Here is a 16,409-nt window from a genome sequence, read left to right on the forward strand (position 1 = left end):
TCTGAAATCAGTACAGCTCATGAGACCGATACATGGTAGAGATGCTGCCACTGCAACTGTTATGAGACTCTGGCTTTTTACAAGGCTTACAATACTGAGCTATCTTGCTTTTTGTTCCTATTATACAAATTTGCCTTTTTCTTTGTTTTATTTTTGTTGTGTGAAGCACTTTATCATTATTGGAATGAGTTTTTCTTGTCAAGTGACAAATATGTACAGCTAGCTACTCTATTTTCGATTACAGTTCAATTTTAGTTTTTAGTTTTTAACTCGTACATTCAAAATATAAGAATGTTTTTAATGAAGTTTTTACAGAACTGGTAAGCATTCAATACATGGAAGAAAAAAAGTACGTCCGGTTGCACACATCGACATTTCTGCACATTCATTTAAGGCACCGTTGTCTAGGGTTTTCCTTTCTCTCATCGGCATGCAAATACCTAGCAAGACCAAGTTAAATCTAAATATTAATGGGTACTTATGTCAGGTTGAGTGCATGTTTAATTAATTTTTCTAAGAATGGGAAGTGTAGTATGATCACGTGATATAATTTCTCTACGTGTTATAATATAAGTGTTATTTTATTGATATATTCCTTAAAAATAGGGAAATATAAATCATATTGTTCATTCATATAACATTTGTACAAGCTATACCAAATGAGCACAATACAGTATCATTTCATAATTTCTCCAACAAAAGGAACAGTGCGGTTAAATCTTATGAATTAATCTCAACTCCAAAAGAATATTAGTTTCTTGGGCCTTCGATTCGAAAGTGGGACCTTTGTTCCTGAGGCACACACACCATATATACCCAATGTGCATAGATATATTCTCCACACAGAAAAGTGTACGCCTCACACAGAGAGAAAGGGAAAGTAGATATATATATATATATATATATATATATATATATATATATATATATGGGGAGAAAACTATCCGGTGATAAAGATGTGGTGAAAAGAGGAGCATGGTGTCCTAAGGAAGATAAAGTCCTTGTAGACTACATCAAAACACATGGAAAAGGAAAATGGAGCCATGTTGCTAAGAAAACTGGTTGGTAATATACATATTCAGACATTTCGATAGACCATTTTGGTTTCATTTTATTTATATAAAAGAATTTAGTTTCATAACATCTGTTCGAGATAATATACATTCATGTAATTAACTATATATACTTGTAGGGTTGAACCGGAGTGGGAAAAGTTGCAGACTGCGATGGTTGAATTATCTTAGGCCTGATGTTAAGAGAGGCAACATTTCTCCCGAAGAAGAAGACCTCATTATCAGAATGCACAAGCTTCTTGGAAACAGGTATGACATGTTGACATATTGACATGTCATATATTTTTTTTCTTCTTTAACAAAGCGATATATTCTAAACTACTCTAACGTACGTACGTAAAGATGCATATTAATATATCTATGAACCCAAAGATGCATATTAAATATATTTTCAAGTTGAATACTAATTAATTAGGTGATGATTAGGTGGTCCCTCATCGCTGGAAGATTACCAGGTCGGACAGACAATGAAATCAAGAACTTTTGGAATATTAATTTGAGCAAGAGAGTTCCAAAGGCAAGACCACGTCGCACCAAGATTAATGCTAAAAATGATGGCGCTGATGAAGGTGGTAATTGTACTGCTAAAGATGATCAGGTTCAGGTGATTCAAAGTATAACATTAAATTGCACAAAGGCAGCTGCCATGATCCCATCGCATCATCATCTACATGATGGTGATCAAAGGGTCAATATTCAAGATCAAAGAGTCGTTGATGACATCTCGTCTAGCAGTTTTCTAAGGGACTTGGACAATTTCATCAATGACGTTTTGCACGAGTCCGAAATCAATGGAGATCAAAATTATGTGGTGGATGATCAAGAAAGGGAGTATTGAATGGAGGATATTGATGGCCACGCCATACCTCTCAGGGATGTCAATTTTTCTTTTTAATAGAAAATTATGTTTTATTGATTTGAATATAGCAGTGACATCACAATCCTCGAACCACATCTTGAATAATATTGAATGGTTTTGTAAATATTCACTGTATAAATTAGGGTGGATACTCATGATCTGGTTCGGTTTAATTTTTTTCACGAATTTAAATCTAAACCAAAACTTATAGATGGTCTAGTTTGATTCGACTTACATAGAAAGTGTTTAGAATAACTGAACTAAACTAGACCTATGCGATTCCGATTCAGTTCGGCCAATTTCGAGTTTGGAATGATAAAAACATGAAGAGGTGAATAAGAGAAAAATAGGAAGAAGATAAAAGAAGAGCAAAAGAGGTAGAATAGAGAAAGAGGTGAAGAGTTAAAGACGAAGGGAAATGGAAAGAAAAAGGTGGAAAAGAGAGAAAGACGGAAGTGCAACGACAACGGTTTATAGTTCATCGAAAAGAAAAAGAAGTTGGGATAGTTGTTATTTAATTGGGTATAAATTGGAACTAAGGCATTTAGGTATTAATTTGGCTAAAATATATAGATATTACTTGAAGTTACTAATGTGATTTGAATATTAATTAAACTTATTAATACTTTTGGATATAAATGAATAAATAAACTTAACATAACCGGTTATGTTCGATTTAGACCGACTTTTCCAAGACAAAAACTGATACGAGACCGATCCCCGAGGCAGAGGCTGCATATAGGACCATGGTGGTCCTAGGCCTTCCCTCAAATTTATGATTAAAAAAAGGGTTAATAGTTTTATTAGTCCTTGAATTTTGACCCGATTTGCATTTGAGTACGTCAATTTCCAAAATGGTTCCTGTGGTCCTTTAACTTTAGTTTTGTTTGGACAAATGGTCCTACCGTCAGTTTTGTTAACTTTTTCTGTTAAATGCATGGGCAAAATGGTATTTTTATATTAAAACCAAAAAAATGAATAAAAAATCATATCTTTAAAATAATAATAAAATCAAATCAAAAAAAAAACCCAAAAAAAAAAATCAAGTTTTTGGGGAGTAGAAATCGGGATAAAGAGGGAGAGAGAGTTTAATTTTAATTTTATAATTTTTTTAAATTTTTTTAAATTTTTATTCATATTTTAATCAATTTTGATACAAAAATACCATTTTACCCCTTCACTTAACAGAAAAGTTAACAAAATTAACGACAGGACCATTTGTCTTAACAAAACTAAAGTTAAAGGACCACGGAAACTATTTTAAAAATTGAAATACTCAAATACAAATCAAATCTAAATTTAGGGACTAATAAAACGATTAACCCTTAATAAAAATTGTATGCTACTTTGCATATTATCATATTTTAAATAAGGCCCAACCCAAGTTCTTGTGATGCGGAACACCCATTGGACAATTATAAATATTATTTATATTTACAATTATCTTCTACCCACAAGTCAAAAGCCCATGTTAAGCATTCTAAAGCGCCCTTCACTGTTGCAAAACAATTCCCAAAACACAAGCCGACTTGTCTTGTTCCTCGAAACCCCACGTTTCCTATTCTAAGCGCCCCTCACCGGCTGGTCTTGCTTTTGACATTAGCACTAATTCTACCGGTTGCAATTAGAGCGGATATTTTTTGCTATAAATATTGTGAAGAATCGATTACGGAATCAAATTTGGAATTTATAGATGAACGATTGTTTGGCTGCATATATTGAGTAAGACATTTTTAATAGTATATATGACGAGGCTATTATGCATCGATTTTATAATATGAAAACTCGTCGATGACAACTATGATTGTAATGAATAGACAATATGATTTTTGATATATGTAATATACATAGGGGCAGAGCTAGAATTGTAAACTTGGGGTAGCCGAAGTAAAAAATACGAGTATTTAAAACACCTATGTATTCAATAGTTACACATGTTTAGAGCTGAATATTTCTAGTTTAGCTTCTTACTCATGCTTATAGTTGTGGTATTAATTTCCTGGGACTTGTCGGAGTTTCTTGTGTCTAGAAACATTCTTTTGTTGTTCAATCTTCAGATAGTAATTGTATTCTGTTCGGTTGACTGGAGGACAGCCAAGACAAACAATTACACGCAATAATCATCCAAGACCAAGCATGGCCCAGAGAAGGAAGAACAGAGCCACTTACTAAGGCAAGGAAGATCAGAGCCGCTTACAAATTGTGAGCAGCACCAGATTCAGGAAATCAATCAGTGCGAACTTAACAGAACCACACCTTCGATCCAAACAATCCAAGCACAACATGAAGGAACAATTCAGATATATAAACTAAAACATACAAAATGCAAACAGAAGTGCATTTTTATTTATTAACTAAATAGTTTCTGGTGACCCATCCATTGGCCAATTAAAGAGTTCGAAATATAAAATTACAGAATTTTTTTAAGAAAATAACTGTTCACTGCTCAGACAAGCATGGAACCACGCATCATTCAGAATTCAGAAACCGCCACGGAGACGAAGGACAAGGTGAAGGGTAGACTCCTTCTGAATGTTGTAATCTGCAAGAGTCCTCCCGTCCTCCAGCTGCTTACCAGCAAAGATGAGCCTTTGCTGGTCCGGAGGAATGCCCTCCTTGTCCTGAATCTTAGCTTTCACATTATCAATGGTATCAGAACTCTCCACCTCCAGAGTTATCGTCTTCCCAGTGAGGGTCTTCACAAAGATCTGCATCCCACCACGCAGACGGAGCACCAAGTGCAGGGTCGACTCCTTTTGAATGTTGTAGTCGGCAAGGGTCCTTCCATCCTCCAGCTGCTTGCCTGCAAAAATCAACCTCTGCTGGTCTGGAGGGATACCCTCCTTGTCCTGGATTTTAGCCTTCACATTGTCAATAGTATCTGAGCTTTCCACTTCCAAAGTAATTGTCTTCCCAGTCAAAGTTTTCACAAAGATTTGCATACCACCACGCAACCGAAGCACCAGGTGCAAAGTTGATTCCTTTTGGATGTTATAATCAGCAAGGGTGCGGCCATCCTCAAGCTGCTTACCAGCGAAGATTAGCCTCTGCTGGTCCGGGGGAATGCCTTCCTTATCCTGAATTTTTGCCTTGACATTATCTATGGTATCCGAGCTTTCAACCTCCAAGGTTATCGTCTTCCCAGTTAGTGTCTTGACAAAGATTTGCATACCCCCACGAAGACGAAGCACTAAGTGAAGGGTTGATTCCTTTTGGATATTGTAATCAGCTAGGGTGCGGCCATCCTCAAGCTGCTTCCCAGCAAAGATGAGCCTCTGCTGGTCTGGTGGGATGCCCTCTTTGTCTTGGATCTTAGCCTTGACGTTATCAATCGTGTCGGAGCTCTCAACCTCCAAAGTGATGGTCTTTCCGGTGAGAGTCTTGACAAAGATTTGCATTCCACCGCGGAGTCGGAGCACCAGATGGAGGGTGGACTCCTTCTGGATGTTGTAGTCAGCGAGGGTGCGACCATCCTCAAGCTGCTTGCCAGCGAAGATCAGCCTCTGCTGGTCTGGGGGAATTCCCTCCTTGTCTTGGATCTTGGCCTTGACATTGTCGATCGTGTCAGAGCTTTCAACCTCGAGGGTGATGGTCTTTCCGGTGAGGGTTTTCACAAAGATCTGCATCTGTATATATAGAAAACAATCATGAATCAGATTTGTTTCTTGACATAAACAAAATTGCATCTTGTAATGTGATTTGTTAAAATCAGACAACAATACACAATTTTATCAACAAAACTTATTTCACAAATATATGGAATGATTCGAAACAGTTCTCTGCCATATCTTGATTGTTAACAGCAACCAATTAACAATTTCCTGTACAATCAAATAACCAAACAAAAAAATTGATGCAAAATTTTTCGCGGAGAGCTGCATATTATAATACAAAGCAAACCCCAAAATCAAAATTGCAACTTGTATCTGATAGTTTTCTATTGTTCCTTGGAATTCATACAATTAAACATAACTTGTTCCTCGAAAGTAATTGATTAAATCAGGCGAAGATTTAGGATTTCATACAGATCTAGAAGATTCTAACCAATTTTTGTACACAAATTGATTATTAAAAAAAAAAAAGGCATCTTGATTATTAACAACGACATAATTAAACAGTCGAACCAAAGAAAATATTGACGAAATTAAAAACAACAAATTGGCATCTTGATCATTAACAACGATACGATTACAAAATCAAACTGAAGAAAATATTAAAGAAACAGATCAGCAACATAGGAAATACGAACCTTGAGGGAGAGAGAGTTAAGAGAGAACTTTGATGAGACTTTGATGAGCTTCAAGTATTTCACTTTGCTTTTTCTTTCTTCAACGATGGAGGGCTTGGCATCGAAAAGCGCCTTCATTTATATAGGACCAATTGCCGACTTAATGACGGTGACGTTAAAACCCAACCCAATGGGACTGCGCCACGTGTCAAGATTGACTCATTTCCCTGGCAGGCACGGCAAGGTTCGCGAATTTTCTCATGAGAAGATAGAAAAGTTAGGTGCAGGGCCTCTCCCGTCCACATTGGTATTTTAGCGAAGCACGGAAAGGATACTGCTAGGCATATTACTCGGGGAGCCCACCAATATAATAAAGGTTATTCTTTTATTTTTTTTATACGATAGGGGTTATGTAAATGTGATATAATTAACATTTTTGTTTAAATTTTGAATCCTATTAAAATTAAAAACAGGCTCTATATGTGCAGGGTGTCTTCCCAAATATGACAATTAAAGATTAAATGGTCCTAATTTGCTAATGCATCAACAACAAAGTCCGCCTTTCTAAAATTGTGTTGAAACTGCCCAACATCGAAACGTTGGTAAATGAACTGGATGTCTCGAATGATCATCAGTGATCGCCAATGAATCCAATAAGCCCCCAATAAGCAATCAATCAAAAGTTTGAAATCTTCATTCACCAAAGGCTAAAGAATGCTTTTCTTACCAGCACAAAGTAAACCATCTCACAAAGCAATCAACAACTAAAACATTATTATATGAGAGAGAGAGAGAGAGAGAGAGAGAGAGATAACGCTTCAGATGGATCTCCTTGGATCTTTAGTGTGCTTCGGATGTTGGTAGACCTATGCCAATATACTCTTCTTTTGGCAGATCTACTGTCTCAAATATGGGCTCGCACTCTTTATTTCATGCTCCGAAGGAAGATTAGCGGCGGTTGGTTTTCCTTTTGTTGACGTAGTTTTTTTTAATTATTTTAGTTTAGTTAGTCAATAAATTCCAAAACTTAGTTGAGTTTGCTAAGTATTCATAGTCTCTTTTAGAAAGTCATGTCGATTAGTTGTTAGTTCATGTCTTTTATGTCATTGGACTAGATTCGGGGATGTTATGGTGGTTGAAAGGGGTTTTAGAAAAGGTATTTAAGAGTGTAGTTCTCTCCAGATCATTTCAGCTTTTCGGCTGGCTTGGTCACTAGGGAAGTTTTACCCATGGTTGCTATATTTTTATTGGTATGACTTCCTTTACAGTCTATGTTCTTTGTACTCTTTATTCTTATTTATCTAATAAAATTCTATTGCCCTTCTATAAAAATAAAAAAATATAAATCATATCTTGAAAGCACTAAGCGCAATATATCCTAGATTTTTTTTTTAATTTTTTTACTTTATGCTTATCAGTACATAATTTTTTATGCAAATGAACACTTTTTTTTCCCCTAAATTCAATTGTTTGTGTTTAAAAAAAAAAGAAAAAAGAAAAAGAAAAAGAGAGAGAATAGAGAGAAAAAGAAAGAATTTTGTAGTCAACGGAGTCTAGTCTAGTGGTAAAAAGGCATTAATTTGCAGACGAGAGATCTTAGATTTGAATCCCCATGACATGTTGATTGTGTGTGAGAGAAATTTTCCTTAGGTGTGTCTTTCCTTATCATTTAAAATCCATAACGTTTAAGCTACGCCCAAATTTACTCATTTTTTACGTGATTAAGGAATTTAATTAAAAATTAATTACATAACGGGACCGAATGGACCCCTTTTACATAACGGGACCAAATGGACCCTCCCCCCAATATTTATTGATATTTACAACACTTATTTTTTTATGTCTGCGCAATTATAAGTTATTCCCAAATTGAATATATATATAGAAAGAAGAATATGTTTGTAGAGAGTTTTGAGTTTCTCTTTGGATCTTAGAGAAGTTCCACCGGTTTGGATTGTCAGGGCAAAAGGCTATTTGGGCTACAAAAACACACTCCACCATCAAATCCAGCCCGGTAAATGGTGAGCTCCACTAAGACTGGGCTGGTCCGAAGGCAAGAACATGCCAAGCTGGTTGAGGGCAATGATGTCAGCGTTGACGCTAGCCAATAATATTTTTTTTAAAAAAAATAAAAAAATACCAAAAAAATCCTTTATTTTTTTAAAAATAAATACCTAGCAATTTTTTCTTTATTAATCTCATACGTATAAATATTTATAAAAAATTTCATATGAATAGTAATTGCCCTTGGGTTGCCATGACAATGGATGCAAAAGCAAAGAATACATTGCTAGGACATATACCATTCATGTGAACAGTAACCATCCTTACTTACCCTTGCTCTTTGTCATAGCAAATGAATGAAAATGCTCGTAGCTAAGTTGTATAGGCCGATGGGCTTAACTGTGTTGCTTGGGCCTTGTGCCCCTCTATAGCTGAAGTGCACCGATTTTTTTCTTTTCTTTTTTAGGCGAGGAGACTCACACAAAAAAAGTAGCTGGTCCACTGAGATTTCTTGGATATATTGGATTCAATTGCTGAGTGTCATGAAGTTATTATATAGTGAGGCCAAGGCCCTTAGAGGAGGTCTTACTTCTTAATTATTGGATTAAATTAACTAATTTGATTCAACGGCTAACCAATTTAAATGATTAAGAGATAGAACCTCATCTAATAAGGCCCTCACTATAGAATTCTTGATAATGACCAGGCATGCATTGTAACACCTCAACTCTAAATTAAATTATTTAAGTTAATTAAATATGAATTTACGAAATTACCCTTGGGGTAGGGGTATTTTAGTCATTTTCTTATCCAAAAAGAGTTTGGGACAATGTTTGGTATTTTTGGGTAGATCGTACTGAGATGAGTCCGTAGACACGTAGTGAGCTCAATTCGGAGTTGTAACGAAAAAGTTACGATCAAAACATCATAAATGGCAAAATCGTAAATATTTCAAAATGAGTTTTTATTGAATCATATTTCTCTCTCTCTCTCTCTCTCTCTCTCTCTCTCTCTCTCTCTCTCTCTCTCTCTCCCCCCAACATCCTTTCCCTCTCTCTTCGCTTCTCTCAATTCCGGCCACAGCAAGGGCCGAGACCGGTCCTGATCGATTCCTCTTGAATCCCCGAACCCGAACCACCCGTTTTCCCAGTCGAAAAACTAGATTCTCGCCGGCATCATCGACTGGTTTGAATAGGTTATCGTTGCACCGCCGCCTCTGCCGCCCAAACCCGGTGAAACAGGTGAGGGTTCTTACTCTTTTTATTTGTTATAGTTGTCTATTGCTTAGGATTGGATCGATTTTGAATTTGGGAAACCAATTTGAAAACTAGGTTTTGGCCGGATTTCAAAGTAAAATTTCGGCCGGTTGCCGTCCGAATTGGACCTCCCCGTAGTTGAATAAATTGATTCTCGTCTCGAGTAGTAGCTTGGGTAGGAAGGATGGATCGCGATGTGGAGTTTTTCCGTCGCCGAAAATTACTCTACACACCCACGCTCTGCTGGCACGTGTGGCGGTGCGTGGGCTAGAGTGGTAAAGCCACGTTTTATCCTGTTGTAATCCTCACGTTGTCATGAGGGCGTAGGCGTGCTCGGATTTCAATTCGGATATCATTTGACTATCGAATGGATTTCACATATTGTGCGTTATCCGGGTTTGATAGGTTCTGGCCGTTGGATCGCTTCCAAATTAAAATATGTTAATCTAGGCACTCCTAGGATCGTGTAGGATTTTGCGGATCGTGAATCGGAGACCCGGTTGTTCCGATTCAATGATTCGAAGTTGTGGTTTATGATAACCGTTCTTTTCTGATTAAATTTTCAAGATGTATTTTCTAACGTGTAGATGGACCTGAGAATACCTCGTTCACCGTACACGCACTGGGAACTTGGGGAAATTAGTATTTAATTTGTGGATTCTATTTTGAAGTAATTTTACATTAATTAAGGGTTCGTATCTCGAAATAGGTGCTCCGACCGCTCGTACCCAGTAGACGGGACCCTATCAGGGTCGGACAGCTTGGGACTATTTGTGAGTGAACTTTGTTTTCAAATCTTATGCATAATTTTATGATGGGAAATATTATGCATAATATTTTAAATTGTATATTGGATATATTATTTATTCAATTGTTGAAATTGATATTTTTATTGATGCATCGGCAATATATTTTGGGTTTTGACATATTTGAGTATCTTGAGTATATATATATATGGATTTTGAGAATTTCTATATATGTTTTGGCTATGTGTGGGGTACTTGGGTTGTTGATATGAGATGTTGGACAGTTGTAAGTATAGAATGTCTGTTTAGAGTGCTATAAGCACTACCCTATGTACCTCCCCCGGATTTGGAACTTGGAAATGGAAACTTGAGATATTTGGAAATGTCGGAACCCGGGGCATCCTTGACGGGATGTTGTTGTAGACCATTGATTGGGTAGTCTGCGCGCATAGGACTGGTCACAGGCGTACAATTTTGAGGGTCTCGGCTGTACGTGCTGGCTGAGAGTTAGTCCCCCAGTTGGACGGCTCGTTCCCTAGTCACATGGTGAATTGAGGACTCTTCATGAGGACTCTGTCATGGTGACTAGTCAAACAATCCCCCAGTTTGATTGTTTCTCCGGTACAACTAGGTGATTGTCATATTTATATTATATATATGTATATAATATACTCATTTGTTCTTGTTTTTCGGTGAGGATACTTCCTTGCCAATCGTGCCAAGGGGTACGCTTTCGAGAGTTTGGTTTTGGGACTTATAATATTTGAATGATGGGTTTGTAAAGTGTTCTTTATGGATTTCGGACTTGGCATTCGGTGTTGTTTTAACTTGCTATGTATATACTTAATTATGATGGTTTTGGGATGCATTTGGATTTCTTGCATGGTTTTATAATCGGTGGGGTTATATTATATTGGTTTACACTGAACTGAACTTTATTTTTGTCCACTCACACTTTTCTGTTTAGCACCCCCCAGCTAGTAGTTGACTGAGGTCGGCAGCAGAGCCGGATCGTGTGCTTCCAAGCCTTGAGCCTTCGTAGGACTCTTTCTTCATTTAATTCCCTTTAAACTTCGTTCTTGTTGTAATTGAATTCTTTAGATATGCTCTGTTGTCGCCCATAGTAGAGTTTGATTTATGAGGCCAGAGGCCTTTGTTGTAAACTGTTTATTCACTTTAAAAGCATGCTGCCGGTTGGGTTATTAAACTGTGATTTTTGAACATGTTGAATTTTGGGAAATGTTCAATTTACAGGGGAGACTCTGCCAAAATATTAGTAGGAAGTCTCTTTTTTTTTTTTTTTAGTAAGTGGGTCCGGCATCGGGGTGATGTCGATAAATAAAGGGAATTCGTCCCGGTTTCCAAAGAATTCCGAAGCAGGTCCTGTCATGCATGTAGGTTTAGACAGAATTGATGAAAATTATGATCCATTAATTCATATATAATATATAATTATCGTGTTAAAAGATCAAATAACCTACAGATCAAGAATAATAATTTTAATGATTAAACAATTTCGGATTTAGATGACTTTTGCAAGGATAACTTAAAACATAGACAATTCTAATTGTTGAAATACATTATTAAGTAACCCTAAAAAATAATTTGTGCACTTTTTTACAACAATACAGCAAAATGTATACACATATATGTTTATATATTAGTCAGTCCCCACGCGGTTCTGTTTTCCCTTAAACAAGAGGGGTGGTCCAATCACTGGCTCTTTGCACATGGATTCATATTGTCTACTTACTCATTCGATTTTACTACAACATTTGGCCGGTATTAATATCGGAATTTATCTTTTTAATTATTTGGTTTAGTGACATTTAATTTCCATTTGTTCGAATAGGTTTAATACTAAAAAGATGAACAACAATTGTTGAATAAAAAGATATATTTCCTTGTTTTCTCCTTGTTCTTCGCCTCTATTTTCTTTTTCAATCTCTCTGAAGTCTTTTGAGCTTAGCAAAATTAGAAGTTATACCAAATGTCATGTATATAGCATATAGCTTGCATATACACTGCACCGTGAAATGTTAGAACAACTTATGTCACGACTCACGAGCTAAAGTAAGAAAAACTCGCATAATAAATTATATATTCTAAAAAGATTATACTTTTTGGCTACTTGTTTTATTTTTCATTTTTAAAGAAACGATATTTTATTTTAATTTAATTTAAATTACAGGGTGTGTGGGGGATTCGAACTTGGGTGCAGAGGTACATCCATTCTAATCAACTTGGTTAAACCAATGTCTGCACTTTTTGGCCACCTTAGTTGAACGTATTTAGATCAATTATTATATGAGCAGTTATAATTTGGTCAAGAAAATTAATGTGATTCCTCTATCATTATTTGAACATGCATTTTCTCTTCAAAACAAAACTCAGTATAATAACTAGAAAAAGAGGCTATGCCGAAAGAAAAAAAAAAAGAAAAAAAAAAGGTTTGATTTTGGAAAGTTTAATTAATTGTGGTAAAAAAAGACTAATTAGCATAATTTTTACCTGGGGGTTGATCTATCCATATATAATGCTCTGAGATCAGATCAGATCAGCATAGCTCATGAGACTGACTGAGATAGCAGAGTCATTGAAGATGGCGGTGCCACTGCCAGCACACGTTGTGGATATTTCGTTTGCCCTTTTTTTTCCCCTTAAATTGTTGTAGCTATTTCGTTTTGGTTTATATATTGTTAGGAAATTCAAGTAAAAAGGGACCTATATATATGTTCCTCTCAGGCAGGCACACAGACCATATATATACCCAACATGCTGGGATATCTTCTTCTCCTTTGAGTAATTTGTGTTTGAAATTCAAATACTCAGAGAGAGAGAGAGAGAGGGAGGAAACCTTCCTGTGATAAAGACGGGCAAAAGAGAGGAGCATGGTGTGCTGAGGAAGACAAAGTCCTTGCTGACTACATCAAAACACATGGAGAAGGAAAATGGAGCCATGTTGCTAAAAAAACTGGTTCGTATATATATATATATATATATATATATATATATATTTCGAGATCGACCATTTTAATTTTATTTTATTTACGTATATAAAAGTATTTAGTTTCTTATAACATCTGTTTCTTCTTGTAGGGTTGAACCGGAGTGGGAAAAGGTCCAGACTGCGATGGTTGAATTATCTTAGGCCTGATGTCAAGAGAGGCAACATTTCTCCCGAAGAAGAAGACCTTATTATCAGAATGCACAAGCTTCTTGGAAACAAGTATGACATATTGACACGTCATATGGTCTTCCAAGCTATTAATACTTATTTATAAGTTCAATAATGTTTATCTATCTGAATTAACATTATGGTTATGGGAAGATTACCAGGTCGGACAGATAATGAAATCAAGAACTTCTGGAATATTAATTTGAGCAAGAGGGTTCTAGAGGAAGGACGATGTGGCATCAAGATTAACCCTAATAATCGACGTGGCATTAACACATTCAATTGCACAAAGGCTTCTCCCATGATCCCATCGCATGATGATCATGATCATGATCAAATGGTTGAGAATGCAGCAGATGCAACTCTTCCTGGTTCTGTGAGAAAAGATCATGAGAACTCGTTCTTAAGGGATTTGGATAATTTCATCAATGACCTTTTGCGCGACTCCGGAAACAATGGAGAGTATTGAAAGGAGGATATTGCCGGCCAACTTTCACAATAACGGAATAAATTTCTACTTTTATGTTAATCATATTTTGATATGTGTGCAAAATATTTTATTTTTGTGTTTTTGATAAATTATTTTTACTTATGTATGAAACTGTAATCAGTAGGAATAAGGCACGACAGTGAGACAAAAAAGTGCCCATATTTAGATATTAAGAAAAACACTTTGTGTGAGCAATCTGTTAAACAATAATGTTATTTTTACTATATTTATTAGCCAATTAGAAAAGTGGTCAATAATGTAGTCTGAAAATGGAAAAAATGGTGGACTCGAATCACTCAATTGGAATTGGAACCAATAATGACCAAGTTCTGAAATATTGGCGGTGACTGATTTAGATAACAGCGATATTTATCATAAATTTGCAGAGTGGCTCTGTGTTGGTTGGTTAATTTCTTGGGACATGTTGAAGTTTCTTGCGTTATTGCCTACAAACTTGTATCAAACATGCATTCTTTTGTTCTTCAGTGTAAATTTTATTAAAAAAGAAAGAAAATAAAAAAGAACACTTTGTGGTGAATAATTTATTAGGCGTTGTTAGGTTTCGCTTGATCTGTATTAGTTAGTTGTCGTTTTTCTTTGAGGTTTTATTCCCCTATCTCATGAGGAAAAAAAAAAAAACAAGCTTTGTTTTTCTGCACCATCCATCCACAGAGAATTAGTGCATCAAGGGTTTGGTATGTAAATGGTAATTTAATTTTTGTGTTTGTTAATCTTGTAATTATGCAGGAGATTAATGTAGGGATCATTCTATGCATGACTGCGTTTGTATATTATTGGGAAATAACAGCTAGCTCTCAACATTTAACAAATGTCAAATTTACTTTCTAAAACCGGTACCATATGTAAAAGAATACATTGGCATTCATTAACTAATTACGAGTATAAAAAACAGGTAATAAAATGAGAGCTCTGCAAACCAAGATGAAAGGCACCACAAGCATCTCTCACAAATCAGAAACCACCACGAAGACGGAGGACAAGGTGGAGGGTGGACTACTCCTGAATGTTATAATCTGCAAGGGTCAATTTTTTTTTAAAAGAAATCGTATAGCCGGGCCGGCTATACTCGGGTTTTTGAATATTTTTCAAATAAATAGTATAGCCGCGCGGCTATACCCGGTTTTCTAATTTTTTAAAAAGAAATAGTATAGCCGAACGGCTATACTATTAAAAAAAGAAAATATCGGTATTTCTAATGTTTTCTAACGAAATAGTACAGCCGAGGGGCTATACTCTTTTTTTTTTTCCAAAGAAATAGTACAGTCGCGCGGCTGTACTCGGTTTTTCTAAAATTTTCAAATAGTAGGGCCGCGCGGCGATACTCTGTTTTTAAATTTTCTTTGAAAATTAGTATAGCCGTGCGGCTATACTGTGGTTTTAGAAATAGTATAGCCGTTCGGCTGTACAAGGTTTCCCTTTTTTAAATAGTATAGCCGACCGGCTATACTCGGTTTTAAAATTTTCTATAAAGAAATAGTATAGCCGTTTCAGCTATACTCTGTTTTAAAAATAAATTAAAAAAATCAAATTTTCTATTTTTTTAAAAAACAGAAGTAGTATAGCCGAGCAGCTATACACGGTTTTTCAAAAGTCTTTAAAGAAATCATATAGCCAGGCGGCTATACTCTGTGTATTTAAAAAAAAATAGTATAAAAGCGCAGCTGTACCCCTATACTATTTAAATAAATTATATTTAAAGCAAAGCCTTTTACATATATATACACATATATTTTTCAATAATACATTAGTGTTCTATACATGTCTCAGTTTTTTTTAAAAGCAAACGTACAATAGTCGTATTGTACATTTACGTACGTATTTCTAACATTTAATACACGTATTTTTTACAAAATTTTTAGTAAGACACATAAAATTTACGTATTATACAAATAATTCTCACATATTATGGAATAAGAATAATATATGTTATAAAATATATATTGAAATATTATATAGTAGAAGATTAATATCTACTTTGGATACGTTGAAACTAGCAAATTAAGATCTATAAAGTATAAACTAATGCAAATAAGTGGGTTTTTTTTTTCTTCTTTTTAAAAAAAAATAGTACAGCCTTCCGGCTAGACCCCTTTTTTTAAATTGTTTTTGAAAATAGTATAGCCGCACGGCTTTACCTTTTTGACACGTGGCACTAGGCGTTGGGTGCGTTCTTTTTTAAATATATGAACAGTATAGCCGCACGGCTATACTGTTTAAAAAGAAAATTTATTTCGTTAATTTCGTCGACAAAGACCTCTGTTGACGAACTTTAGTTAGGAGAGGTTTTTTTTTTAATTTTTTAATTTTAAAGATATGAAATTTGTTTCCTTACTTTTATTTTTTGGCCTACTTCTTTAATTTAATATATATATATATGTATATATAATTAAGTAATATCTTAGCCTTTTCTAATTACTTTAATTAGTAATTATATTTTTATTATTATTTAATATTAAAACATTAAAGAAAAAGTCCACCAAAATAATTAATTTATATTTATTAAGTCTTTTGTGAACTTGTTTGAGTCTTAACTGTTCTATTTCCAAGAGTGGGT

At 35.3% G+C, this 16,409-nt stretch overlaps 3 protein-coding genes across 3 annotated transcripts; 2 read left to right on the plus strand and 1 right to left on the minus strand.

The window, feature by feature from the left end:
- Window positions 1-928: 928 nt before the first annotated feature.
- On the plus strand, window positions 929-1,911 carry LOC117625403 (transcription factor MYB1-like). The gene is made up of 3 exons (XM_034356958.1): window positions 929-1,061; window positions 1,193-1,322; window positions 1,500-1,911. Exons 1-3 carry the CDS (start codon window positions 929-931, stop codon window positions 1,909-1,911), a joined length of 675 nt encoding a protein of 224 aa, XP_034212849.1.
- Window positions 1,912-4,220: 2,309 nt separating this feature from the next.
- On the minus strand, window positions 4,221-6,313 carry LOC117624481 (polyubiquitin). Its single transcript, XM_034355766.1, has 2 exons — window positions 6,182-6,313; window positions 4,221-5,558 (listed from the first exon to the last, which is right to left on the minus strand). The coding sequence occupies exons 1-2, from the start codon at window positions 6,296-6,298 to the stop codon at window positions 4,413-4,415; spliced, it is 1,263 nt and encodes a 420-aa protein (XP_034211657.1). The 5' UTR covers window positions 6,299-6,313; the 3' UTR covers window positions 4,221-4,412.
- A 5,181-nt stretch (window positions 6,314-11,494) lies between these two features.
- On the plus strand, window positions 11,495-13,813 carry LOC117625404 (transcription factor MYB1-like). Its single transcript, XM_034356959.1, has 4 exons — window positions 11,495-11,560; window positions 12,999-13,143; window positions 13,266-13,401; window positions 13,483-13,813. The coding sequence occupies exons 1-4, from the start codon at window positions 11,495-11,497 to the stop codon at window positions 13,811-13,813; spliced, it is 678 nt and encodes a 225-aa protein (XP_034212850.1).
- Window positions 13,814-16,409: the final 2,596 nt, after the last annotated feature.

The sequence above is a fragment of the Prunus dulcis genome, chromosome 4 (genome assembly GCF_902201215.1).
Source record: "Prunus dulcis chromosome 4, ALMONDv2, whole genome shotgun sequence".
In the NCBI taxonomy this organism is placed as follows: domain Eukaryota; kingdom Viridiplantae; phylum Streptophyta; class Magnoliopsida; order Rosales; family Rosaceae; genus Prunus; species Prunus dulcis.

Bases quoted from the DNA above. Each gene is read 5' to 3' on its own strand.
- LOC117625403 (XM_034356958.1), top strand. From the start codon at position 929: ATGGGGAGAAAACTATCCGGTGATAAAGATGTGGTGAAAAGAGGAGCA. The intron at 1,062-1,192 runs GTTGGTAATATA...ATATACTTGTAG, and splicing joins CCATGTTGCTAAGAAAACTG to GGTTGAACCGGAGTGGGAAA. The intron at 1,323-1,499 runs GTATGACATGTT...GGTGATGATTAG, and splicing joins CACAAGCTTCTTGGAAACAG to GTGGTCCCTCATCGCTGGAA.
- LOC117624481 (XM_034355766.1), bottom strand. From the start codon at position 6,298: ATGAAGGCGCTTTTCGATGCCAAGCCCTCCATCGTTGAAGAAAGAAAA. The intron at 5,559-6,181 runs GTTCGTATTTCC...CTATATATACAG, and splicing joins TTAACTCTCTCTCCCTCAAG to ATGCAGATCTTTGTGAAAAC.
- LOC117625404 (XM_034356959.1), top strand. From the start codon at position 11,495: ATGTCGATAAATAAAGGGAATTCGTCCCGGTTTCCAAAGAATTCCGAA. The intron at 13,144-13,265 runs GTTCGTATATAT...TTCTTCTTGTAG, and splicing joins CCATGTTGCTAAAAAAACTG to GGTTGAACCGGAGTGGGAAA. The intron at 13,402-13,482 runs CATATTGACACG...CTGAATTAACAT, and splicing joins CTTCTTGGAAACAAGTATGA to TATGGTTATGGGAAGATTAC.